General features: G+C 40.1%; 3 protein-coding genes across 3 annotated transcripts; 2 read left to right on the top strand and 1 right to left on the bottom strand.

Moving 5' to 3' along the window:
* The first annotated feature begins 1,784 nt into the window (after positions 1–1,784).
* On the top strand, positions 1,785–7,014 carry crfb16 (cytokine receptor family member B16). Its single transcript, XM_037083030.1, has 7 exons — positions 1,785–1,909; positions 2,834–2,987; positions 4,204–4,394; positions 4,796–4,920; positions 5,188–5,335; positions 5,845–5,996; positions 6,114–7,014. The coding sequence occupies exons 1-7, from the start codon at positions 1,843–1,845 to the stop codon at positions 6,231–6,233; spliced, it is 957 nt and encodes a 318-aa protein (XP_036938925.1). The 5' UTR covers positions 1,785–1,842; the 3' UTR covers positions 6,234–7,014.
* A 156-nt stretch (positions 7,015–7,170) lies between these two features.
* On the bottom strand, positions 7,171–14,344 carry LOC119010650 (neoverrucotoxin subunit beta-like). Its single transcript, XM_037082983.1, has 4 exons — positions 14,294–14,344; positions 13,529–13,638; positions 11,607–11,719; positions 7,171–10,995 (listed from the first exon to the last, which is right to left on the bottom strand). The coding sequence occupies exons 3-4, from the start codon at positions 11,704–11,706 to the stop codon at positions 9,017–9,019; spliced, it is 2,079 nt and encodes a 692-aa protein (XP_036938878.1). The 5' UTR covers positions 11,707–11,719; positions 13,529–13,638; positions 14,294–14,344; the 3' UTR covers positions 7,171–9,016.
* A 3,525-nt stretch (positions 14,345–17,869) lies between these two features.
* LOC119010644 lies at positions 17,870–24,950 on the top strand. Its single transcript, XM_037082957.1, has 3 exons — positions 17,870–18,069; positions 20,050–20,162; positions 21,625–24,950. The coding sequence occupies exons 2-3, from the start codon at positions 20,063–20,065 to the stop codon at positions 24,945–24,947; spliced, it is 3,423 nt and encodes a 1,140-aa protein (XP_036938852.1). The 5' UTR covers positions 17,870–18,069; positions 20,050–20,062; the 3' UTR covers positions 24,948–24,950.
* The last annotated feature ends 3,041 nt before the right edge of the window (positions 24,951–27,991 follow it).

Here is a 27,991-nt window from a genome sequence, read left to right as displayed (position 1 = left end):
ACTTCACACTCTCTCTGTCCTGAAGCAGAAACACTGTGAGACAAGAGCACAACATGAGTGGAATGAAGCACAACAGGTCAAAATGTTTTCACCAGTCAAACATGAGAAGAACAAATATCTTTCTTTTCACAACACATGTGGATGTTTAAGTGGTTAAAGGAGAAATCCACCCATCAGGGTGAACAGTAATAAGGCATCCTGGTGATATTTAATAGAAGAAACATTCCAGAGAAGAAATTAAAACTCAGAGTTTTGATGCTTAGAAATATTTATTTTTTCCGTATCTGAAGAGAGGTGGAGTTTGTGGGAGTCGAAGCCAAATACATGCTGTTCCCCTTGTGTCCTACAGGGGGCTCCGCCTCATAATAATACATCTAAACTGCTCATGCAACTGATAAAAGATGCATTTAATACAAAAAAACACTCAAAAACTGTATATTAAGCATACAGAGAATATCATGTTCTGTGTTTTCATTAATCAAAAAAACAAAAACAGTTGCATCATGTAAACAAACTGGTATTTAAAGGGTTAAAATCCAGAAAATGAATATTAATAATATGATAATTATAATATGAAAATAATATTATGTTAAATATGTTTTGTATTTTCACCTAGAACATTTTGTGTACTAAATGTGGTCTGAGTCATTTTCATGACAAGTTGCATGAGGATTAAAATTGATATAATAGCATCGTGAAATGTTAATGTGAGTTGGACAGTCGCTGCAGCAGCGCGGCCGCCTTGTGGTGGAAAACGATTTGTGGCTCCATTTTATCTCTGCACTGTGATTTGTAATCAGCTTGTGGTGAAACGAACACTGCAGGAACATTTGGGGAAAGTTTAACGGTATGAAAACCTTTCAGAAAACAAATGTTATTAGTCGCCGTGATGGAAGCAGGTAAACCTTCACACCTCAGCTCACACGGCTCCACTGCATGATGCAGAACGTGAAAATAAACCAGAATGTGTTTAGTTAGAGTGTCACTTCACATTAATTCAGGTAATTTTCTTTATTTATCTCTTATTCTGTTTAAATAAATGTGTCACTGTGACGACTTCTGTTGAAATTTCATGTTGTATTTGTTTATTCAACGAGGCAAATTTGTGTAAAAACTCTTTCAACATGTAGATGGACGTGGTTCTGATAATCTGATTCCTTCTCTGTTGTGTTTTTAGGTTTGATGTCACTGATGGAGCCACATGATGCAGGAGAAACCTGCTGCTGATATATAGATAGATGGATATGTGTTTATACTGTATTTGAGATAATGTAGCAGGAACAGTGATCCCTTGATTCTGATCAGGCTGTGAAGAAGAACCAGCCTCACATACCAACAGCAGCTCTGTAACCCGTCACTGTTCTAGCAGCTGATCCGGTGAGTTCAGTTCAAGCTGTAAATTTCGGCTGTCAGTGACGGAGCTGAAAAACGAGTCCAGCCGGCTCTGTGGCCCAGAATCCAACCGCAGCATCCAGACACACCAGCTTTTCTCTGACTGCAGCAACACGCACATGGCTTCTGCTTTCTTAGACGCCAAAGTTTCAAGGACGGAATAAACTCCAAGAGAAGCTTCAAGTTCTGGATTAAACGGGACTTTAATGTGACGTTCACAGTAGATTTAAAGCTTTTATTCTCCTCTTGGATGAGCTGAAGGATCGAGAGATGAGCTCTGCATGAGAAACTAAAAGGAGAATCTAGCTTTTGTTTTTGAGGGATTTTCGGACAGTACTCTGGATTATATGCTGTGGTCCGGATCAGTTTCCATGCAGGTCACTGGCAGGATGTGGACCTGATGTGACCGGGTCTCTCTGTCCTTCTGTCCTGGAGAGGAACATTGTTGTCATGAGGCTGAGAAGCACAACGAATCTGCTGGTGACGACGATGATGGTTCTGCTGGACTTCCCAAACCGTGAGTTCACTTTCACTCTCTGCTGATACAGAAACAGGTTTTGGATTGGGTGTGTCCGATCCACCAGCCAGGGTTGTTGAGAGCGACAATGCTGACCCATCATCCTGATCACGACCTGATTCATCTGCAGACAAACAGGATAAGAAAAGTGTAAATTCAAGATGATTTTCATTGAGAGCTGTTTTGTTTTCATGAAATTGTGTTCTGGTTACATCTTTAGTTTAAATCAACCTTCGCTATGATTACGCAGTGATAATCGAGTTGTTCATGTCAGTGTTAATTATGATAATTATCATGACAATGATCTTTGTATAAATACAGATTATTATCTCGTAATGATGGGGAGTGAGAACACGTTCAGGTGTGACCTGTGATCAGGTCATTTCAAAATCAAACTTGGATTTTTACAAACTTTAGAATATTACTTAGGTAACAGTTCAAACTTTTTTTTTTTCATAACTAATAAACTAGCTGTTCTCTGAGGAAAATAAGGTTTGAGGCTAGACAGGTGGCAGGGTCCGCCACATATAAACAAAGCAAAACAGTATGAACTGTGTTTTCCTTTAAGGTCTGTTTGTTTATTCAGTCATGTAAACAAATAGAGTTTGTTTATTTTGTTTGTTTAGACATTAACGTTAACGAGTGCATCTGTTAGGGACACACATGTGGCTGACAGCACTCTGTTCTGCATACAGAAAATAGCATTTATTCATATTCAAACCACAGAAACTGGTATAAAAAGAAACCTAAGCCTCGTTTGCTCCTGTGTCTGTTAGTAACTACAACTCCCAGAGTGCATCTCAGCAAGAAGCATTCAACCACAGGACTTTAAATCCTGCTTCCTCCTGATGAGAAAACAGATTTAAGCCTGAAGGAAACCCCTGCTGCCTCCTCATCCTCCCCTCTGTGTCTGCATATCTGTAGGTCTGATTTCAGACATTGTGTCTCCAGACGTTCGGATGCTGTCGGCTCCCAGCGGAGTTTCCATGGAGTCTGTTGACTTGACTCACGTGCTGAAGTGGCGTCCGCTGCAGTCACCCTGCAACACGACAGTCCTTTACTCCGTCCAGTTCCAGGGGTGAGTCATCCGTCACAGCTTTCAGTGTTGAGACACTGACCAACATGTTATTAGGTTTTTCAGTCAGTGCAGAGAGACTTTCAGAGAGTCTGTAAGTGTTTACTTACAGAGTCCGAGTTTATAAAGTGAAAGCTTTAGTTCAAGGCCATAAATCTAAATATAGTTAGTTTAATATTAAAGTGACCACGAGGAACTTCTGAGTGAAACAGTCTCTGATTCCTCTGATGATTATCAGTGACCTGTAACAGCAAACGAAACCATCAGAGATGTTTTTATACAGTTATTATTCACGCCTGTGCTCGGGTCTGATCGCATGTATCACATCTAAAATAACATTCAGATCCATCACCTCATCACGATCCATCCTGCGGTCTCTCTGTCACTCGCTTCCAAAACAAATGCAGATATCTTTACAGCAGCAGCTACTGGTGTCACACTGCTTTTGTCCAAAGGGGGCGCTACAGTCGAAAAAGACTGAAAGTTCCTCGTTGTTCCTCGAAAATTGAGAAAACAAGAAATTATCCTCAGAAGATGAGATCAGCATTTTGGGGTTTTTTGGTTTTTTTTTTTTGCCAGTTATGCAAAAGATAAAGGTCAAACTGTAAATACATTATGAATTATGTTAATGCCAACTTTAATCATGATATTTGTTGTGACAGTAAAACAATAAACTTTGTTGACAATAAAAAGGTTTGCTCAGGTGTCAGAGCAGCTGACTGACAGGTGAAATGAAATGACTGACTAATCTGACTGGATAATAACAAAGTAATTAAAGGCACACCTGTCTGATTAATGAGCAGGTGTGTCTGTGATGATGAACCTCAGAGTTGCTCCAGTTCTTTGTTTTCACATTCAGTCTGCATTACATCAGCTGTCAGTCACACAGAACAAGCTCTAATTAATTCTCGGGAACATTCCTGCGGTTGTTTTGAAGTCTTACTAACACTCCTGTGGTGTGAGCAGCGTTCACTGTTGAAGGCAGGTCAGTCGGTCAGTTGTGTCAACACTTTCCAGATTAAAATATCATATATCAACTCACTCTGTGCTGGATTCTTGCTTTTAATCTCACAAGAGTCAGAGTAAAAACTGTATTTCCACAAAAGTGAAGTTTTGTTTAGTTATTTCCATCAACCTTTAACACAACCATGCTTCACAAAGTGCATGAAAATATGTTGACTGAAACAACAACATGGCCCGTGTGTTTTTTCTCCTTCAGGGAGTTTGAGCTGTCGGTCTTGAACGGCAGCTGGGTGGACGCTCCCCAGTGCCAGCAGACTCGTCACACTCACTGTGATCTGACCTTTGACCTGGGCTCCGACTCCGACTACAACCTCCACGTCAGAGCGCAGTGCGGGTCCACACTGTCGCCCTGGACCGACCTCAGCCCACCTTTCAACCGCAGAGACAGTAAGACGCTAACAAGGTTGTTTTTGGATGTTTACATCACTGGAGTGAGTGTCAGATTGCTTCACTGTGCGAGCTGAGGGAGGTGTTTGAATTCAGCTCAACCTCTGACTTAGAGGTTGAGCTCTCTGTAATGTTGCGTTCATGAAGTAAAGTCCATTTCCCCTCCAGCTCCAGTCAACAGTCGATATTACAGAAAATAAACACACAACAGTGGAGGTCAGCTCCAGATCACTGCTGCAGTCAGGTTGATAAACAGGAGTGAAGATAAATCCATTTTTAATCCCAGAAGTTACAAAGTCATCTCTGAGATCTCCTCCTGTCAGTCAATGGCTCAGAATTTGAGTTTTTAAGCGTCTTTACGTATGAATGAATGACGGACTCTCTGAATCTTGTGCTGGCAGCGGTGCTGACAGTGCCGGAGATGGTGGTGACGGCGGTGGGCGACGTCCTTCAGGTGTCGTTCAACAAGCTTCCTCATCCTGCTGTCGTCAGCGTGACGGTGTGGAAGAAAGGCGACGAGCAGCAGGTCAGAGTTTACTTCACATCTTTATTTCCTTCTTTTGTTCTGTTCATCCAGGTTTCTAACTATCTTTTAATTATCCCGCTGCTGCCCTACTTGCTTATTGTCTAGCTTCTTCCTCTTCTTTCTTTCCTTTATTCTTAACTTGTTGTCTCTTTCCAGTTCTTCCCTCCACACATGTAATTCCAATCATCCCTCCTTCCTGCATAACACAGTAGGAAAACATATTGTCACACCTGTGTATCCCTCCCTCCTTCTCTCCGACTCCTTCAGCCTTCTATCTACATGTTGTCAGCTGAGCAGACGATGCTTCCTGTCGCCGCCCTGCAGGAAGGAGCAGAGTACTGCATCAGAGCTCAGACGGTCCTGAACTCACAGATCCACAGCAGCAGCACTGCCACCCAGTGTGTGTCCATCACAGGTACACACATACACACACACACACACACACACACACACACACACACACACTTATATACCTTATTTTTTTTATTTGTAACAACCTTTATTTACATAAAATATGTCCTAACAAAATTGTCCTCACCCCAAAAATACCAGCTCCCCTGAAGTTGAAAGTCAGAATATTCCATGTCCACAGCTTCCAAAATGACTTTTATTCTTCTTTTCACTTTACAATAGTGACCCGACCAAAAATAAATCCAATTCTCTCTATTTTTGTGTTATTGTCTATTCTATATTTATCATCTCTATTTAATGTCAGTATTGTTTGTTGTTATGCACCAACAGACCAAAACCAATTCCTTCTTTATGAAAACTTACTTGGTCAGATAATAAACAAATAAGAAGTGACCTTATCTCTTCTATTTGCTGTAAAAGCCAAATGATCCAGTTTGTTGATTTTATCATTAGCTAAAGGAACGTTGGAGTCTTGGTTCACAGAAATGACAATAATTCATGATTGTGCTGCAGCTCCAGACGCTGCCTGGAAGAAGCCGACCACTGTGACCCTGACTGTCATCACCATGGCGGGCCTCTTGTTCGCTGTGTTCTGGTCCGTCGTTCACTGTCGTCCAGATGCCTGTCAAACATATTTTAACAAAGAGCCACTGCCCCGCACACTGGTCAGTCCCAGACATCAATAGATAACAAATAGATCAAATGAGAATATGGAAATTGTGGTTGTTCAGATGTGATGAAATGTGATGAAACTTCTAAAGAAAATTCATCTTCTGTTGCAGCAACCTGATAGGAACATTCAAATCCAAATCAGCCCTGAGGAGGTGGAGCTCTGTGACCCGATCCACGTGGTGCCGAGCGTCGACTCTCCCGACTGTCGAGCCGAAGATCTCAAACATTAAAAGGTCACGACACATCTGAAGTTCTGCTCTTCATTTTTCAGAGGAACATTAAAGTTTGTTGAAGACGCTGCCGAACTCAGCTCTCCTGGGAATTTTGTTTGTGGTGGATTCGAATGTTGTTGAAGAGACCTTTTTTCAACAAGAACATGAGTTGATTAATTTTTAATGCATGGTTACCTTTAAAACACATATTCAGGTAAAAATTACCTTCAGAAAACTGTATATTCAAAGTCCCCTGAGTTGAATATTCTGTATAAAGATGTTAACTTGATAACATTTTGTTCATGTTGCTGCCATGTAGTGCTGTATGTTTTCTGTTCTTATGGTGTTTTACTGTATTTCATGTTTCCCTGCTGAAGTTAACTGAAAATGAGTGTTGGTGTCAGTTTTAACGAAGAGACATGAAGGTGATTTTCTAACACTAATATTTAGTGTAATTAAATGTAAAATGTTGAAATACCAAAACTTCTGATGGTTTTATGAAAACTAAAATAAACAAATACAACACTGAGAAGACTGTTTGACAAAAATTGGTTCAATATTCAATATTTTTATGTTGGTTAAAAGCAAACACAACAACTATTATTAATGCTCGATCAAGCATCTTAACTTGAATCTAAGTAGTGGAACCTCTTTTTAATGAACCTGGTATGAAGGTGATATTTTAAACTAATGTACAAGTTTAAATACCAAAACTCCAGAAGAAATCCCAGATAAGCAAGTTTAGGAATGAAATTCATCCACTGATTCATAGACTGTTTACCAATAAAAGGTTCAATATTGTATTTTATTTTTAGATATTTAAACAATGCTAAAGAGATTTCTTCTCCAAACCCCACCGACCCCACGTTTATCATGACCTTATTAAATCAGTTTACTTTCTGTCTGTCCTGTCACTAATTGTTGAGGGATAGAAGAAACATATACACACATATTATTGTAAATTAACGCAATTTTTAAACATTTGGCAGTAACTTGATGAAAGTGAAACATACATTTTTAGAATATACATAAAGAAGCATAAACAAAAAAACATTTCCTGCAAGTATCATGTTACCAAAAGTTCAAGTGAAGAAACTGACGTCAGATACCTGGAGCATGATGGGAAATGTGAGAGGTAACACTTTTGTAAAAGTGTTGTAATTTATCAAACAAAGGATTTAAAATGACAGTCAGTCAAGAAAATTTAGTTTCATCACATTTATATAGTTAAGAAAAAATCACAAAACAAACTTTTGATGCGACTGGTCAAACGAGAGTTATATATTCTCTTTATGTCTTTACACTTTAAATGAATAATAAACTTATCATTAGTTCATCAGTGTTGAACAAGTACTCAAATATATGAAATGCATCTGTATCTGAAATAATTACATTTGTTCGATACATTTTAACAGTCAGAAAGTTATGACACTGCTGATATAATTAAACATGCACTCAGAGTAAATGATTGCATGAGAGCAAATTTAAAAAAAAACTAAATAATCTTTTATTAAAAGTTCCAATCAAACATAATCAGTAAAGTGGTCAACTGCTTAAATAAGTTCAGTTTTTTTTCTTCCAACATAAAGATTTGTATTTAAATCTCTAATCTAAACCATAAAACAACATCTCAAATGAAAAGTAGACAGTAAAATCTATCATGTCCCCACAATGTCAGTGGGTCCCCATATGGTGAGTACACCACCAGGTGTCGTCTGACTGTGACCCAAAAACTAAAAAATTGTTTTCCACAAATAAGTAAAAAAATAAAAACCTTCATCCTTTGAATCTTTGCATGTTAGAAGAAAATGTGTGTGATTGTTACATTTGCTGGCGTCGCTTGCAGTGATCAAGTCAAATATCAACATTTTGTAAAATTCTGCATTAAGAGAGATTTGATAGGATTAAATTGGATTTGTGATCTATTGCCACTGAGAGGTGAATTACATCACATTCACCTGTAGGTTTGTCTGATGGTACCACCCAGAGTTGGTGTTAATTAAATCATGTTTTACAGAGATGGTGTTTTTTTTTATCAATGGCCACAAGGTGGTGCCATTTGTAAGATGTTTTAAGATCATGCACATTTATTCATGGAAAACTTGTGCACCAAGTTACATCTTCTAAAAGGGGCACAAGGTAGTCATGGAGAAACAATGCAATCTCAGGTTGTTCAATGTATAATATAACTACGGTAATAATACAAACTCAGAAATATGTATATTCTCCATCAAACAAGCTGTTTTCAGAGGAGAATAAGGTCCCAGGAGGCTGTTTGAAACTAGATAGGTGGCAGGGTCCGCCACATATAGTATGAAATTGTGTTTTCTGTCTATGCTTTATGTTTGTTTATTTAGTTTGTTCAGTCTTGCGAACAAAGAGAGTTTGTTTATTTAGTTTTTTTTAGGCAGAATAAAATCAGTCGATAAAGATCTCTTCTCATTAACATTTGTGCACAAAACTACAAAGTGCTCCTTAAAAAGCAACAGAATTGAAGAAATATATTATATTAGTACTGTATTCCCCCCTGGTTGTAGAATTATATTAAATTTTCCACATAATGCAGCTGAACTTGCTGCACAAGCTTCCCAAACTTTGTTTCAGCCAGATTCAGAAAGTGCATCAGGCCACATCCTCAAAATTTGAAAGTCAATTACAGACAAAAAGTGAATATGCAAGTTTTGTTTTGGCTCATCTAAGTATGCCATGTGCCAAATCTAGTGAGGATGGATGCAAACTGAGGCACGAAAGGTGTTTACCAAAAAATGTAACAACCACGGTCCATATCAATTAACTCAGCCTCACAGTTGTAATGATCTCCATGACATCAACTCTTCCTCTCTGAACTCTTCCGTATCTGACGCATTGTCTTGAACGCTGAACCCATCATCAGGTTCTGGACTCTCACTTGAGTTTGGTTCATCTTGTGGTTCTCCAGGAGGGCTGCATGGTGAAGTTTTAATGGAACCACTGTCAGTCATCGTTAACATTTCTTCTTCAGGCGTATCAGGTTCTGGTCTTTCACTCGCGTCTGGTTCATCTTGAGGTTCTCCAGGAGGGCTGCAAGGTGAAGTTTTAATGGAACCAGTGACTTCATTGGCTGGTCCAACACCTACTGAGGTCACTGCTCTGCATCTGAACTTGTACTCTGTGTTTGGACTCAGATCGCTCACTGTGACTTCTTCAGCTCCTGCTGCCGTCTTTTCTTTCCATCCATCCTGTCCACTGACACAGTACTCAACAGAGTAGGAGGTGATGTTCTCTGCTCCAAACTCTGCTGGACAAATCTTCAGCGTCACACTGTTGTGGTTTATGTCTCTGACTGTTAATGTTTCAGGTTTTGAAGGAGGTTCAAAGTTCTCATTAACAGAGAAGCCGTCTTTATAAAGGTAGATGCTTGAACCTTTCTGTGACTCGTCTGTTGAACCAACTGCCAAGAACTTAATGTTCTTGTTCTCCTTGTTGGCCTCTGCAAAGTCACTGAAGAGTTTTGCTTTTTTTCTCATTTTATCTGTTACTTCTCTTGAGGCGTACCACTGTTCCTTCTCTACATTGTGAGCAGGAGACCCTCGAGCTTCGTCTGGTTTGGGTTTTTGTCCTAAGTACTCTGATAAAGCTGACAGGTACGGTTCATCACTTCCCAGTGATGTGAAAAAAAAACACACAGCATGATCTGCACTGAGAATTTCCTTGTACACATCTGACTGAGATGGGATGATCTTGGTGTTTTTCATCATGCTCGTGAAAGACTTCAAGGTGTAAATTTCTCGTTCTTTAAAGTCCATCCACTCATTCAGGTCTTTGCTTTTGAAAGGGGAAGAATGTCTCTTCTTCCAGATCTCATGAAGCACATCTTTCTCTTCTTCTTCTCCTCCTCGGATCGCTGGAAGTTTCTTTGCCAAGTTTCGTTGAAATTCCAGCTTGAACCCAGAGCACATGTCTTTAAAGGTTTTAATCTTTCTGCCAATTTCTGAGAACTGCTGTGCAGCAGTTTTCAGTGCATCATTGCACCTCATTTCCACCTCCTTCAGGTCCTCCAGGACAGCCTGCATTTCATCTATGAACATAGGACCTACTTCACGCACAACTGTTGTTGCAGAAGTTTGCAGCTGAATCAGTGGCAGCAGCCAAACCTTCACTGGTACGGCGTTTTCTCCGTTGGCTCCCAGCAATTTTGACAGACTTTGGTAGACTTGTACTGCATCCTGAAAGGATGAGGGAGTTTTATCAAGTAAGAAGTCTCCGTGGAACTTACAGGAGAATTTCTCAACTGATTTTTTCTCTTCAGTCTTCATTTGCAGGGAACCCTCACCATCTATACTAATGCTGGGAATTTTATTGATCATCACTTTCAACTTGCCCTCAACTTCTTGACAGTTTTCATCGTTAGACACATCGCTGTTAAAGACAAAGAAAGCTTTTGCTCCATAAAGGATACCTGTGACTACGTGTGTCGCTTTCCCTTGCTCAAAATCATCCAGATACCTCAAATTATTTGTCCCCAGGTGATCCATCGATAGCTGCTCGAACTTTGTGGTTGCTTCATACTTCAGTGTCACTGTGGCCTCTGTTTTCGATTTCTTATCATGACTTAGATATTTGGCCGCTCCTCCAACTTCGACGTTGCCAGAGAGGAAACTTGCCTTGAGGGATGCACTTACATCTAGTGCTGAGGTTTTGTCCTCAATAGATTCAGATGCAACAATCTCGAAAGCGCTGTAGTGCTGTCGCCTTTCTCTTATATACTGTACCAGATCATCATGACCCCACAAAGTCATACCTGCAAAGAAGAGGAGAGGAACAAACTCTCAGCTTCTTTAAGTGTGAACAACAGCAATTAAATTGTTGTATTGAATACCATGAAAAACAAAACACCTCTTTAAATCCCATGTCTGATTTAAAACCATCAGCACTTATCTCAGTCTCACTCCTGAAACCTGCTACTGAATACTAGACTTGTAAACAGTGACTGTAACACTTCATAACCTCAAACCACGTCATCAACTTCCTCTGTTTACAGCCATAACAATAAAACCCCTGAGAGTAAATTATAATGAGCTTCTCTTCACAATGCAATTTTCTTCTGGAGAAATTTTGTGTCCTGGCATTCATGTGGATGATACTTGACACCAACCACCCATCCAAACAAAGTTGCAGCCATTTGGCGCCATGTAGAGCTGTCTCTGGATTCAAACAGGAATATACCTGAGTTCAGTGTCCAGCGTCTGACTGCGGACCAGAACACAGTGCAGTGTAGTCTGGATTTGCAGACCACCTCAGCTACGCAAAGTCAATGAAAACAATGATGCTGAACCATCTTCCTAGTAGCCATGAAAGATTTAGTTGTTGTTCAGCTCTGATTAATTCAGTGTTCAACAGCTGCCTCCTTACCAGGAATGAGTAGATCCCTGCGGCAGTCGTACAGCATCCCGAGGCTGAAAGGTCGGCCGAGTGCCGCCACCTCTATCGTGTTGCTGTCTGCAGAGCCCATAACTCAGCCTGGCCTGAAATAAACAGACGAAAGCTTGTTAGCTCACGTTTCTCCTTCTGTTCAGCCTGTTATTTATCTTTAAACAGCTGCATAAGAATTTACTTTTTAACATTTTTATTTAGTGATGCCAGACATAACAACTGAGACACAAGACATGACATCACAAGACATGACATCACAAGACATGACATCACAAGACATGACAGGATGAGGACAAACGAATGCTGAACAAAAAAAAATAACTAGAATACAGGAAACAGGAAACAGTGGAGGGATGTTGGCACTTTATACTGGAGACATTTTGCTGGAGTCTGTGTGTGAAGGTGTGTGTGTGTGTTGTCAGCAATTAGGCACACACATACATCACTGTGGGGATCCAGACCCGCCCCAACCCGGTAAAACAGAACTGTAAACACTTGTGCCAATTATAGACTCAAACAATGGTTCCCCACTCAGCTTAAAGTGGTTTGGTCCACTCAACACGAACACTGCAGCGCTCAGTACAGGTGTGTTACTGGTGATAACTTCTGACACACAATAGAATAAAACACACACAATTACAAGTTGCTGTATTTTGTTCTCGGTCACCATATTGTGACGTAGAAGCTGCGTTTCCTAATGTATCATGTCCGTAAGGCGGGAAATAAAACCCCCATTGTTTTAAATCATTAATCCCTGAAGTATAAACCCATTTTCAACCTTCGTTGTCTTTTTGATTTGTCTAGTTTTCTGTTAGAAATGCCAGATATTGGCTTTTGTAGATTATAACAGCAATATTTCTGTAATATAATTAGGTGAATATAACCTATGCATCTTTAAAATATATATTTCTTTTATTTTCGTATTTTCATTAATAACTATTATTACTATTAATGTAGTTATTTTAAAGTTTTTAACATGCTGGTAAAACCCTGGAGTTAAATACCTTTCAGTTATTCAGTGCAGTTCAACAGCACGAATTAGCTTTTCCACTTTATATATTTAATACCAGTTTGTTGCACTTTTCTTTGTTTGTTGCACACAAAGGTCCTTTAAGAGGGAGCTGGCTGATGGACAAGCATTTACTATAACAGTCCAAAAATATCAAGAGTTACTAAATGTATTCACAACAAAAACCAGACATGGTTTTTATGTTTTAGTTAACATGGAACTGATGTGCTCTGAATTATTGTCATAATATTGTGACTGTAAGCAAAATCAAAAAGAGACAAACACAGAAATCATCATCACTGTTTTAGACTTTTAATAATATATTTAGATTTACTACGCTGTCCTTTTATATTTAGATGATTTTTTATAATTAGATGATTTCTTTAGATTGTAATACAAATTTTTCGATAAGTGAATAAACGAGCTGGAAAATAATGTCCCAGAAGCTCGAGGGGTGGCAGGGTCCGCCACATATAAACAAAGTAAAACAGTATAAAGTGTGTTGTCCTTTACGGTCAGTTTATTCAGTTTATTCAGTCATGAAAACAAAGTTTCAAGTTGTCAAGTCAGACGCAGGAAGTCTGTCAGGCCGCGTCTTCACATATTTTACGAGCAGTTACAGATAACAGTGACTGATACCGAGAACACGACCACATGAGCTTATTTGGGCTCATCGCAAATAAGACACTGACAAAAACTGATGATGACTGAATGAAATATCAGCCGTCAAAAAATCTAAATTATATGTATGTATCAAATATCTCTATATTTCCAGGTATTGTACCAAATATAGAAATTCCTGTATTGTGACAACATTTAAGTGATGTGAATATTCTGTTCTGCTGTTAAAATAAACTCAACTCTGATGTGTAACTTTTATTTATTTTCTTACTTCCAGCTGGTCGAGTTGGAGAGTCTGATGGTCTCGATGTGCAGAGAGAAGAAATGTGAATGAACGTCACTGTTTCAGAGTGAAGGCGAGCACTGCCGGTCATCGACCACCTGAACAAATCAGAAGAAATAATTTAATTAAAACTGAGGCTGGTTTTCAAAATCACGTCCAAAAGCCACAACTAGAATATTACAGACCAGAGCGCATACGCTGCAAGAATCCCCTCTGTCATAGATACCAGCCGCCTGAATAAACTTCATTTAAATTTAAAAAAAAGTTCTTTCCAGATTCAGGCATTATTCCCTGAGGTGTTGAAAAACGGCCAATATGACAATGTTAAAGGAAGTGAGAAATAAAGTGAGAAATAAAGCTCCTGGATCGTCACTTTATCTGATCAGCAGCAGAAGTTAATGAAGTCTGTTCTGGACTGAGACGCCTTCAGATCAGATTTAATACAAATCTGCTCAGTAGTTTTTGTTTAGTCCTGCTGACAAACAGACAAACAAACAGTCACAACCTCTCCGATGAAGTTAAAGAATCAACTCACATGATGTTTCTGTGCAACAGGATGTTTAAAACAAGAAAAACACATTTCAACTGTGTTAATCAGACTGTGTTCTGAACTGATCTGAGTTCAGTTAAAGTTAAACGTGTCTGAGATCGACAACAAACACACGAAGAGTCAAACTGAGCTGCAGTTAAAATGTTCAGCAGCACATCGACAGAGAGAAAACACAGAAGAGATCAGTGTGTTCAGAAACTTACCGCTCAGAGACGTGAGGGCGAGCTGCTCTGCTGCCTCTGCAGCTGCTTTATAAGGACCACACACACACACACACACACACACACACACACACACACACACACACACACACACTGGGCATGGCTTCAGTCCGTCACTGTGTTCACCGTCTCTCAGTGAGAGAATCACTGTCAGCAGCCTTCAGTCGATCAGCTTCTTGTGTTTTAAAGCTCTAAACATCAGTAAATGTTAATAAATACTGTGCAGTTCATTTATGAACTCTGGTGCCATCAGACAAATTAATACTGATGTTTTTAACCTTTAGGATTGTTTGATAGTTAGTATAAAGTGTTAATAAGACTTTCAACAAAAAATAAGTTTGAATAAGTAAATTTAAGTTGAAATTGTCCATATTTGTTAGTGTTGTTGTTCTTCTACTGCAGAGATTTACACCAAAGTCGCCTCAGTTTTTGTAACATCTGAACATGAACATAAAAACTTTCTAGTGGAAAAAAAAGAAACAATCCGACAAAAAGTTTGACACCAAGTTGGTTCAATTAGATGAAAAGACAAAGATTGTGACAGACGAGTTTATTTTGGCACAGGAGTCAACATTTACAGAAATACTGAGCAGATTGTGCATCTCAGTGAAGGTTTCACCGTCCTGACTCTGTTTCTTATTTCTTATTTTTGATGGAGCAAAATGTAAAGACAAGACTGATGAAGGAAAAGTAACCTGAGCGTGCTCGGTGACGGCCAATCACAGCAGCTGCTGATGGAAGGCACAACTGTTTGATGTAAAGAAGAAATAAACTTTTTTGTTGGAGTTTCTAACAAAGGAAGCAGACAGCAGGCGGCCCCGCTGAGTTAGAGAGGCCGAGACAACAACACTTTGATAATATTACACAGGAACATTTGCTCTCCTCAAAGATCAGGCAGGGTTAGTTTATGACCGGAGACCCGGATCAACTGGAACAGAACCAGCCTGAATGACTCGACACCGAGTGAGACCGTCAGTCTGAAACCAGCCCTGTGAACCTGAAAGTAACAGACAGATCACTACCTGCACCGTCACTGATAACAGCTTTAAAGTTCAAGGTGTGCTAGAGTTTGATATCCGCCATTGAGAGACACTGACTGGTTTCTGTATGAGAGCTGAGGTCAGCTGAGGACTGATCCACATCAGAACAACCATGAAGACTCCTGAGACACCAGGCCACAGAACTCTGTCCACCTCTGGACTGAAGGTGCAGCTGCTGCCTCACCGACACCCTCCGATTATTTCTAACCAGCGTGCAAAGTCTAGTTTTCCCTGAACACTTTGTACGTGATGTTCTGTTCCAGCGGCTCGGCTGGTTTAGAGGTTCTGTGTCGTATCATTCTTAGATTTCAGATGAAAGCTGCTCAGTTTATATCAGACTTCTGGAATTTCTTGCTTGTCGTGGACAGAAAAAGGTGGATCAGAACTGTGTCGTATATGTTTTAATGGAAACATCAACTGTATTAATATCCAGTATCCTGACAGGAAGGACTGCAGGTGGTTCTGCAGGTGGTTCTGCGGGTCATGGGATTTCTGGGAAATCAGCCCGGTTCAGAGTGGACCGCAGATTATTTCTGAAGGAAACACCCCCAAAACACACACAACCAGACAGAAGACATGCAGTGCACATGCTGTTATAGATTTAGGTTCCACTGTTCTGTGTCTTCTTGGACTCCTGTTTTTCTCCATGTGCTCGTTTTGTTCTCACCTGACTTTAATTCATAATTCGAGCCTGTTTTGCTCTGATGTGGATCTGCAGTCAGCTGTTCCTTAGATCCAAAGCTCTGTCTCTGTAAACAGAGTTGCATAGTGCACCTTTAAATATCCAGTACACGTTTTATTAATCTGATTTTTATTGGTGCTTTATTGCCCTTTAATCTCTGAACCACTTCAAACTGACTCATGGAAATTTGTCTGTTTGGATTAATTTTGTTTCTGAGTCCATTTGCATCATGTCTTTTAAATTATTTTTTATCAATACTTTTTATTTTTATATTTTGCTTGTCTCAACCTGTCATTGCAACATTTTCTGTCCTGTTTTATTCGTCACTTTGGGCTGAATCGTTGTATGAAAGGTGCTATATGATTAAAGTTATTGTTGTTATCATAATTAAAAACTTTGCACCTACATGAGTGATTAATGATGTTTCTGACATTTCTGTTCCCGTCACTCGTCTTGGTTGTTTCTTTTTGTCTGAGAGTTTAGGAAACAAATATTCTTCTGTTGGCAGAAAAAAAGAGAAACTACGGTGAATTCTTGGTATTATATTTCTGGGCTGATCTTTAGATAAATTCTTTGATTAAAAATACTTTCTTTACTTTACTTTACGAGGAGCTTTGGATTATTTACTTGAAGCAGCATTTCTGAGGATTTTATTCATAAGAAAAGTTTCATCACTATCTCTGCAGAGCTGATTTAATTTCATATTTATGATGGATGATAGTTTTGTTCTCTATCTGACAGATTTACAGATGAAGCAGCTTTTTGTTAACACGCCCCCATAAACATTTAATGAGGGAGTGAAATGTCTCAATGTTTTCTTTACTGCTTGTTTAATAATTTAACCTTGTTAATAATTCAACCTTCAGGTCCAGAGGTGGACAGAGTTCTGCCGTCAAACCGTTCTCAACTCTTTAATGACGGATATCAAACTCTAGCACACCTTGAACTTTAAAGCTGTTATCAGTGACGGTGCAGGTAGTGATCTGTCTGGTACTTTCAGGTTCACAGGGCTGGTTTCAGACTGACGGTCTCACTCGGTGTCGAGTCATTCAGGCTGGTTCTGTTCCAGTTGATCCGGGTCTCCGGTCATAAACTAACCCTGCCTGATCTTTGAGGAGAGCAAATGTTCCTGTGTAATATTATCAAAGTGTTGTTGTCTCGGCCTCTCTAACTCAGCGGGGCCGCCTGCTGTCTGCTTCCTTTGTTAGAAACTCCAACAAAAAAGTTTATTTCTTCTTTACATCAAACAGTTGTGCCTTCCATCAGCAGCTGCTGTGATTGGCCGTCACCGAGCACGCTCAGGTGACATGTGGAGGCGACTGAAGTAACTTCAGTATAAATCTCTGCAGTCTGACAGGACAGAAGAAGTTTCAACTTATATTTATTCAACTTATTTGCTAAAATTAACACTTTATAATAACTATTAAACAATCCCAGAGGTTAAAAACATCAGTATCAATTTGTTCGCATCAAATAATGTTCATAAATGAACTACACAGTATCTATTAACATTTACATTTAAGTATCATGAACATGAACTCAACTTTCCAATAAACAGTCACTAATGAATAATTTATAAAGTATCTCATTGCTTGTTAACAGTGAAATAACTACTAACTAAAGTGTAATTAAACATACATTTGCCATTTTCAAATAATATGTAATTGCTTATTGTATTGCTATGATAGCTACTGTAAAGTGATATATACATATACACACACACACTAAAACATCAGAGACGGTACGCCTCTCATGTTCTCTGCCTTTTAATAACAGAATAAAAACACGTGTACAGCGTCAGAGTTCAGACACGTCGGGTGAGAAGATGCAACATGTTGACTCGACTCCATCTGAAGGCTGCTGACAGTGATTCTCTCACTGAGGAGAAGCCATGCCCAGTGTGTGTGTGTGTGTGTGTGTGTGTGTGTGTGTGTGTGTGTGTGTGTGTGTGTGTGTGTGTGTGTGTGTGTGTGTGTGTGGTCCTTATAAAGCAGCTGCAGAGGCAGCAGAGCAGCTCGCCCTCACGTCTCTGAGCGGTAAGTTTCTGAACACACTGATCTCTTCTGTGTTTTCTCTCTGTCGATGTGCTGCTGAACATTTTAACTGCAGCTCAGTTTGACTCTTCGTGTGTTTGTTGTCGATCTCAGACACGTTTAACTTTAACTGAACTCAGATCAGTTCAGAACACAGTCTGATTAACACAGTTGAAATGTGTTTTTCTTGTTTTAAACATCCTGTTGCACAGTTTCACCTACTGACCTCTGACCTGCGTCTTACATCATGGCACTGATACGGATTATAACTCTGTGTGTTTTCATGTGTTGGAAGATATAAAGTTCACCAGCTGTTGTTTGCATGTGGGTGGATTTTTAATTGCTCTGTCGTCAGCTCACGTTCACATATTTTAGGGGAAATACTTCATTTTAGTCTCATGTGTTGATCAAAGTTGTGGTAAAAAATGTAATTGTGGCTAATTGAGTTCAGGACCAGCTGCTACAGTCTGTGCTTCGTCTGTGTGCTGTTTGACTTCACAGGACGTTTATTCACACTTCAGACTGTTTGACTCAAGTAAAGCAGTAACATGCCTCTGCAGTAATGTAAGACATCTTTTAAACTTCAGTCACTGATGTCTAAAGAACTTCTTGTGGTTCAAAATTAAAGTTTTTATTACGGACACATTTTACTTCATACAGCAAAAACTGCACAGGGGATTTGAACATCAGGCCTCAGTATCTTTACTAGCAGAGATATTCATCAGCTTTATTCAACAACATGTTTTAGTCATCCAACATTTTAACATTAACCTGCCTGAACAAAGACACAGGTTTGAATAAAGCTGGTGAATATCTCTCCTGGTCATGTGCATGTGTCGTGCTGAGGCCACGAGTTCAAACCCAACCTGCAGCTTTTGCTGCATGGAGGAACATCTGGATGACATAAACTTGAAACTTGAAAAGATGTCTAACATTACTTTATAAAAACTTTAACTTTGAGCCCTGTAAGGACGTCACTAATGAACGTTGGAAGTGGACTTTCAGTCTGGCTCCACTGGACGTCTTTTCAATGCCGGCAAAGATGCTGACGTGTAAAATGTTGTTATTTAACGGCCAATTTTGTGAGGTCACAGTGACCTTGACCTTTAACCTTTGACTACCAAAATCTAATCAGTGCATTCTTGAGTCCATTTGTTAAGGTGTTTCTGAGATATCACATTCTCAACTGTGACTTCATGATGTTTTTTAAACCCAAGAACACACAGAAACAACTTGCCACCTGATTCAAAGTGAAAATAGCATCAACCAGACTTTCAAGTAAACAGCTCAGTCGCTTAATAATAAGAAGTTAATATGTGTGACTTCTTCCTGGAAGTCACGGAGAAGGAAGTCACTCAGACCTTCAGGATCGCAGCACTTATTTCTGCCTCTAACCCAGCTCGGCTCAGACTTCCTGTTCAAACCTCTCTGATGTAAACAAAACAGGTTAGAACTTCTCGTCTCATTCAAATGAAGATTAAACACAGGAAAAAGAACAACTGACGGAAACTGAGCACAAAGTACTTGAATGAAGCTTTGGTGGTCACAAGTGTAACAACATGAGACAAAATGCATAATTTACTGCACACTGTTTCCTCCAGGTGAAGTTCAGGTACTACAGATACTGATCCAGTTTGTTTCCTCCAGTACAGTAACAGAGTTCAGGCTCTGACATGGACTCAGAGTATCAGAGTAAAAAGTCTCCCTCTGAAGGACATTTGTGCTTCGGGTCGACGCTGACCCCAAAACATCAGCAATAAGACTGAAATAGTGATGATATTGTGTTTGAGTTTTCTTACAGTTGAAATATTATTATATTATTTCAAGTACATCAGGACAAAATGGTTGATTCCGCTAGTTCCACGTTTCCATTTTGAGAATACAAATTAAGAATGTGAATGTTTGTGCAGCTGGTGAAAGATGAATAACAGAAAGAGAGACGTGAGCTCACACGCTGTCTACTGCTGTCGTCTGTTCTCTTAGTTCAGGTCGAGCGATGGACTCCGAAGCCAACAGGACGATCGAGATGCCAGCGCTCGGTCGGCCCTTCAACCTCGGGATGCTGTACGACTGCCGCAGTGAGAAATTCATCCCTGGTAAGGAGGCAACAGTTTCACTAATGAATTCATCAGAGCTCAACACGCAGAAATGTCTAGTCAACTGTGGCTGCACAGTGAACTTAGCTCCTGATTCATGAAGACAGTCGATGTGTTTCTGTCTGGAGGAAGGCAGCGACTTGGAAGAGTCCAGTAAAAAACGTATGAAACAGTTTTGTACTGACGACAGTTTGTTGTTTATTCAGTTTGATTATCAGTTTTTCTCTTCTGGTTAGAGTTTCTTACCAAAATCTTCACAGTACACCCACCTTAAACATCAGAAAATACTGAATACACAGTATAAATTTGTAAATTAGCGAGCTTAACATAAATGACTAAATGATATATGTGAGCAGAAAACATGAAGGGTTTGGCAATACGAATGTACTCATTAACTCAACACTGGATAATGTTCACACAGTTCATCTTAACATCCTCTGATAACAGCGAACTAATGTCATCGTGACCACTTTAAGTCTCCTTATGTCAGTCATCAGGACAGTTTTAAGTCCATCTGGGTCGACTAGCTAGCAGTTCTGGAATTATAAAGTTAAGTCATTTAAATGTGTATCAATAAGTTAGAGGTGTAATGTGTCAGAGCCGGCATATAAAACAATATGAAGAAACTAAAATTATCAACAGGATGAGCATAAATAATAGTTTTAATCTCTGTATTAGGTTGCAGGGATTTTTTTTCAGTTAGCATGCTAACCAGCTAGCCTCCGGTGCTCCGAGCCCCCAGCTGGCACAAAGTCAGTCTATAGGATCATTCAGTTACTGGGCTTAGTAGCTTATAGCAGCTACAGTTAGCAACAGTTAGCGGCTATGTTCAGTGTTGGGGTAGCTTGTTATAAAGTAATCTGTTAAAGTACTCACATTGTTTTTTTGTTGTGGCACGTTATCTAGTTGGGTATCGTAAAATAACTTATAGTCTCGACTGTTTTAGACAAACACAGAGCCTGTTTTAATTTGGTCGTGTTGGGTGGATTCTTAAAAAACAACAAACACTTGACTTCAGTCTGTAACTCAGACTGTAACAGTTTTTACAGACGTCTCTTTTATAAAAGTCGTCTTTTGCTGTTTGGAACTGTATGCTACAGTGGAGGACCTGAGAGCGGCCACGAGGCAAAACTGACAGCAAGACTGAGCGGTTCTATCAAATCTCTGGCTGCAGCAAAGACGATAGTGAGCAGCTGTTAGCTGTTACTCTAGTGATACTGTAGGGCTTCGACATGTGGTCTGTTACACCTTCAAACTTTTAGTAAAGGTGCTGTTTTACTGTGTTGTTTACTCCAGAAACAAAGGAAATATTTGTATATATGATATGTTAAGTTGGGTCTTGGGTTTTGTTGAACATCAGCTGGAACAGAGGCCTGAAGAGCAGATCACTGAGTGTGTGATGATACTCAAGCATAATGTTGATGCTGATGCTTCTGATGCTTTTTCTCCTTGTCGTCTGCAGGCATGACGTTATGGGACCACGATGATCTGGTTAAACATGTTGGAGAAAGACCACAAAACTACAATGGTGTGAAAATAGATGCATCTGAATCAATTCAGGACAAATGTTCAGCTCTGAATGTTGAAGGATCTGTGAAGGCGAGTTTATTCTGTGGACTCATATCTGTTGAAGGATCTGCTAAATACCTGCATGATTATAAGACTTACAAAAACCAGGCCAGAGTCACACTGGAATATGAAGCTTACACAAAGTTCCAGGAACTGTCGATGGATCATCTTGGAAAATGCAACGTAAAGCATCCCGAAATATTTGAAAAAGGATTAGCAACACATGTAGTCACAGGTATCCTTTATGGAGCTAAAGCCTACTTTGTCTTTGACCGTGAGGTGTCCAATGGTGAAAGTCAACAACAGTGTGAGGGCCGACTGACGGAGATCATCACAAAGATTCCCCTTATTGCGGGTAAAGGTTCCCTGAATATAAAAGACAAAGACAAACAAAGAGATGATAAATTCTCCTGCAACTTCCACGGAGACTTCTTACTAGATAAAACTCCCGTGTCCTTTCAGGATGCAATACAAGTCTACCAAAGTCTGCCGAAATTGCTGGGAGCCAACGGAGAAAACGCCATACCGGTGAAGGTCTGGCTGATGCCACTGATAAGTTTTGATTCTTCTGCTGCAAAACTTGCGCATGAGGAAAGTTCTGTGTGCATTGATGAAATGCAGGCTGTCCTGGAGGACCTGAGGGAGGCACAAATGAGGTGTAATGATGCACTGAGAGCTGCTGCACAGCAGGGTCCAGGAAGTGGCAAAAAGATTAAAACCTTTAAAGACATGTGCTCCAAGTTCAAGAAGGAATTCCAACAAAACTTGGCCAAGAAACTTCCAGCAATCCGGAGAGGAGAAGAGGAAGAGGACGCTGTGCTCAAAGAGATCCAGGAGCAGAGACGTTCTTCTCCTTTCAACAGTAAAAACCTGAATCAGTGGTTGGACCGTAACGAGAGAGAAACATGCATCTTAAACTCCCTGACCAGCAATATGAAAAACACTAAGATTGTCTCATCTCCAACAGACCTTTATAAGGAAAGTCTCAGTGCAGATCATGCTGTGTGTTTTGTTTTCCCCTCACCGGGAAGTGATGAAAAGTACCTCTCAACTTTATCAAACTACTTGAAACAAACACCCAAAACAGACGATACTGAAGAGTCTCGTACTCATGATGTAGAGAAGGAACAGTGGTACGCCTCAAGAGAAGCAACAGATACAATGAGGAGTAAAGCAAAACTCTTCAGTGACTTTGCAGAGGCCAACAAGGAGAACAAGAACATTAAGTTCTTGGCAGTTGGTTCAACAGACGAGTCACAGAAAGGTTCAAGCATCGTACTCTATAAAGACGGCTTCTCTGTTAATGAGAACTTTGAACCTCCTTCAAAACCTGAAACATTAACAGTCACAGACATAAACCACAACAGTGTGACGCTGAAGATTTGTCCAGCAGAGTTTGGAGCAGAGAACATCACCTCCTACTCTGTTGAGTACTGTGTCAGTGGACAGGATGGATGGAAAGAAAAGACGGCAGCAGGAGCTGAAGAAGTCACAGTGAGCGATCTGAGTCCAAACACAGAGTACAAGTTCAGATGCAGAGCAGTGACCTCAGTAGGTGTTGGACCAGCCAATGAAGTCACTGGTTCCATTAAAACCACAGCTGGAAAACGACTGGCAGATGTTGTTAAAGAAAACAGCAAACTGCTGGAAAATCAGCCAGGTCCTCTCCCAGTTTATAAAGTTCCCCTGGTAGAAGAGACGATGAGAGTCACAGGGGGCAGGTGTTTCAGTTTTGGGAATGAGTCCACCAAACATAATCGCACCATCATGGTTCTCGGAGCAACTGGAGCTGGAAAATCAACTCTCATCAATGGGATGATCAATTACATTCTGGGTGTTGAATGGGAGGATTCATATCGGTTTAAGTTAGTTGATGAGGATCAATTGAAATCACAAGCTGAAAGCCAGACGTCTGAAGTCACTGTGTACAAGATCAACCACCAGGAGGGGTCGAAAATAAGATACTCACTGACCATCGTTGACACTCCAGGATTTGGAGATGTGAAAGGCAAAGAAAGAGACAAACAGATCACAGAACAGCTGCGTGATCTCTTCTCTTCGAACCAGGATGTCAGTGACATTGATGCTGTGTGTTTCGTAGCTCAGGCGGCTTTAGCTCGACTCACACCATCACAGAAATATGTGTTTGACTCTGTGCTCTCAATCTTTGGCAAAGATGTGGCAGAAAACATCAGAGTTCTGGTGACATTTGCAGACGGCCAGCGTCCACCAGTTCTAGAGGCGATCAGAGCTTCAGGTGTCCCGTGTCCTAAAACAGAAGACGGGCTGCCACTTCACTTAAAATTCAACAACTCAGCGTTGTTTGCAGACAACAAATCATCTGCAGCAGGCAGCATGAGGGAGGAGGATGAAGATGGAGGCTTCGGTCAGATGTTTTGGAACATGGGAACAAGAAGCATGAAGAAGTTCTTTGATGCTTTGAATGTGATTGAAACTAAAAGCTTGACATTAACTGTGGAGGTGCTCAGAGAGAGACAGGAGCTCGAGGATGCAGTTGAAAATCTGCAGAGGCAGGTTAAACTTGGGTTAGCCAAGCTTGAGGAGATAAAAGAGACAAGTGAGAAACTGAAGGAGCACGAAGCAGACATCAGCAGGAATGAAAACTTTGAGTTTTACGTCACTGTCACGAAGCCTGTAAAAGTCACCATTTCACATTCTGGATTTTACCTCACCAACTGTCAGCAGTGTCATTACACCTGCCACTTTCCCTGTGGAATACCCAATGATGCAGACAAAAGAAAGTGTTCTGCAATGGCACCAAATGGACACTGTAAAAAGTGTCCAGGCAAATGTCACTGGGATGTACATTACAATCAGAAGTACAAATGGGAGTATGAGGAAGTTCAGGAAAAACAAACTGTGAAAAAGCTGAAAGAAAAGTACCTGGAAGCCTCAGAAGCTGAGACACTTGTTCAGGCACTGATCGACAAACTGAGGGCTGAATACGATCATGTGCAGACTGAGGTGGAGAAACTGATGGAGAGCTCTGCCAAGTGTTTAAAGAGACTCAAAGAGATCGCACTGAATCCAGATCCGCTCTCCACTCCAGAGTACATCGACATGCTGGTTGAGGAAGAGAAATCTGAGGGCAAACCAGGCTGGAAGCAGCGAGTTCAGTACCTCATAACCATGAGAGAAAAAGCCGAGATCATGGCTAAATTAGACAGAGGAGAGATTCTCCTCCAGAGTCCATAGAGATCAAGAATCATTATAGAATGAAAGACAAAATCCAGACCGTAAGAAGACCTAAACATACCGCCAAGACAAAGAGGCATCCACTGCAACACACATGACAACAACAGATGGACCATAATGAGTTCAGACAGATTCTTTTACTTGGAGACTTGAGTTAAATCAAACCTCCCTCACCCTTTGAAATTTGGCATGAAGCTCACAGGTTTGTTGTTTTAATGCCAGTTGGCTACAAGCTGGTGACCTTTTGTTGCAAACCACAGATACACCGACACTGTTGGTCCACCTCGCCTCCAAACTCCCTTAATCCCAATCCAGATCGAATTCCAATCCAAATCCACGGAGGCCACAACTCGCAACTCACAGGTCAAAGGACCCAAAGGACCCAAAGAACCCAAATGGATCCATTCCTCAGTGCGGCCTCCATTGATTTGATTTGTTATTATCTGGCTGTTTTTCACGGGAAGATGGACAATCATCAGACATGTTTGTGACAACCAGAACATGTATTTTTAAGCCAAACTATGATTTTTTCTGAACCCTATCCAGAATAAAAGCACAAAGAAAAAAATGAAAACTGAACCTTAAGAAAAATAAAGTTCCAACACAAAGAAACACCAAGGTTGCACTTACAGTATATGAGGTTTTGCATAAACTTACTTAGCTGACGTCTATTCTGACAGTTGGGTTGATTCAAAGACTTCAGGGCAGCATTTGACCAAAATGGAAATTACAAATTTGACCATGTGTGCTCCTGAATATTTAGGTGTGACCACAGTTTGTCCTGGAACTATTCAAAGACCATGTTTTTTATTTTCATATGCTATCACGGTATGTTAAATATTTGCAAGAGATTAACAAACTGTATGTTTTTTCCTTACGGGTTTTTAAAGAAGGACATCAGCTTCTCATGAACGTTTTCTGCTCTTCAGGTTGTTTCTTTCACATGTATTGACGATGATGGTTGATGTGAAAATGTTTTTTTTTTTCATTTTTGTTCCAGATATGAAAATGTGGCTGAATCACTGACTGATGGAGAAATTATGAGAATGATAAACGTGAATTAAATTCTCTCTATATAAATATAAATACTGCCTCGTGTGTTGTCTGTTGTCCTGTGTAGCAGCTAAACTCTGAGAATATAAAAGTAGGGAATGAGTAAATATATAGGAAGTATATAGGAACTAATGAATGTCCAGCTATCAGAATTCATCAGCATTTATGAGATAGACAGAATTGAATCTGTATTAATTTCACCTTCACCCTTCAAAAATGATAAATTGATAACTGACTGATTAATTTGGTTGAGATATAAAGGTTGCTACTCATTTCTTGACATGTGTGCAGTTACTGTAACACTGTAGATACAGAACCAACCTTCTTTATTAATGAAACGCATAAAAAGGAATTAATTAAACAGGGAAATTCACTTTGCGGCAACTTTCAGCAGCTAAAAGAGACAAAAAGTTCAACAAACCCAGGATATGTTCCTGTTATCTTCACTGACTAACAATCGAAATCATTAAAAGATGATTATCAGCTCAATAAGACATCCCAGGTTTTCCATATCGAGCCATGTGCGTGTTCACATAAAAGGGGAGGTGCTGTGATATTAGATAAAAATGCAAACTAATAAAGAAATACATAAGAAATTAAAACACATAAACCAGGTGGAAAGTAACACAGGTACAGCTGCTAAATGTAAGAAGGATAACTGAGCTGATGGGACTTTTCACACAAAGATAGGCAACTTTAAAATAATAATAATGATAATGATAATAATAATAATAATAATGATAATAATAATAAGTTGGCATAATGGAAGCTACTGTAGTTTCTGGGCTCTCTTCATCAAAAGGTGTTGGCGTGTAGTTTGTTAATAAAGACTTCTGCGGCGGCTCGGCTGGGTGGAAAGATGGAACGATCTTTACTGAAACAGATCTCAAGCCTGCGTCCGAACCAGGCGGCCGCTCCCTGGTTTTCTCAAATCCCGCCAAAGTTCTGTCCATTGTTTTGCCGTCTGCTCTACAGAAATCCTCTCTAGCCTTCAATCTTAGGAAATCTACAGTAACCGCCCCTCCTTCTGTCCTCGTGAGAGCCTTTTTAGAGGTCCTTCTCCAGTACACACCCACTTCCTAATGATAATAATAGATAATGATGTTGCCCATAACTCATCTAACTTGGCTGCAGTCAACCTGAGGTCTTGTCCCTAAAATGACCCCTCAGGTTTAGTACTTGATGGTGGCCTTGACGTCTGCTAACCCACAGCTGAAAAACAACTCCGAGACCCTCGGAGCTGTGAGCCCCACTCTGTCTACATTCCTTAACTCACACAAGGAGGAGAAGCAATCAGTCATCGTTAAATCTAAACGAAGTAAAATCAAAGATCAGAATGTGTTGCCATGCAGATATCTCACTACACCTCTGCTGTAATAAAATCAACCTTCTCATGTGCAACATAATATTATTCAAATGAATTAAGACTGGCAAAACCAACTTGGATTATTATGATGAACATTTGACAGATAAAGAAAGTAAACGATGCTTTCTCAACATCCAATCAGAGGTTGCAGACACTAAATGTAGATGAGAGAACAGTGAGATGTCAACAGTGGCACAAGCAGCGCCTCTGTGTGGATGTAACTGTAAGTGCAGCAGTTGAACTGTTTTTAATGATTTCTTGTCTGGGTTGAACAAGTGGCATGTTGATATCAGAGTCAGTAAGGATCAGATTATTGTACCGAGTGGTGGAGGAGGAGCGCAGACAGACAGCAAAATAAACAAGAAGAGGGAGAAAGACAAAACATTTCTGTTGCTCTTTATATTCAAATTGAGTGGCAGATTATTTGTTCAGCCTCCTAATTTGCTCCCAAGCAAAGCTTCCGTCCTGCGATGTTGTAACCCACCTGAGCAGCCGACTGTATATGATTACACAGAAACAGAAGACGATAGTGCCAAGCTTCACATATACTTCAACCAAAAAGCATAATATTAGTTTCTGACCTGTGTTTGTCTTTCACATGTGAGAAAACACATCTGAAGCTCAC

This window comes from Acanthopagrus latus, chromosome 21 (genome assembly GCF_904848185.1).
Source record: "Acanthopagrus latus isolate v.2019 chromosome 21, fAcaLat1.1, whole genome shotgun sequence".
NCBI classification, from domain to species: domain Eukaryota; kingdom Metazoa; phylum Chordata; class Actinopteri; order Spariformes; family Sparidae; genus Acanthopagrus; species Acanthopagrus latus.
Note: the sequence above shows the minus strand (reverse complement) of the source record. Positions and strands in the feature narration are given on the sequence as shown.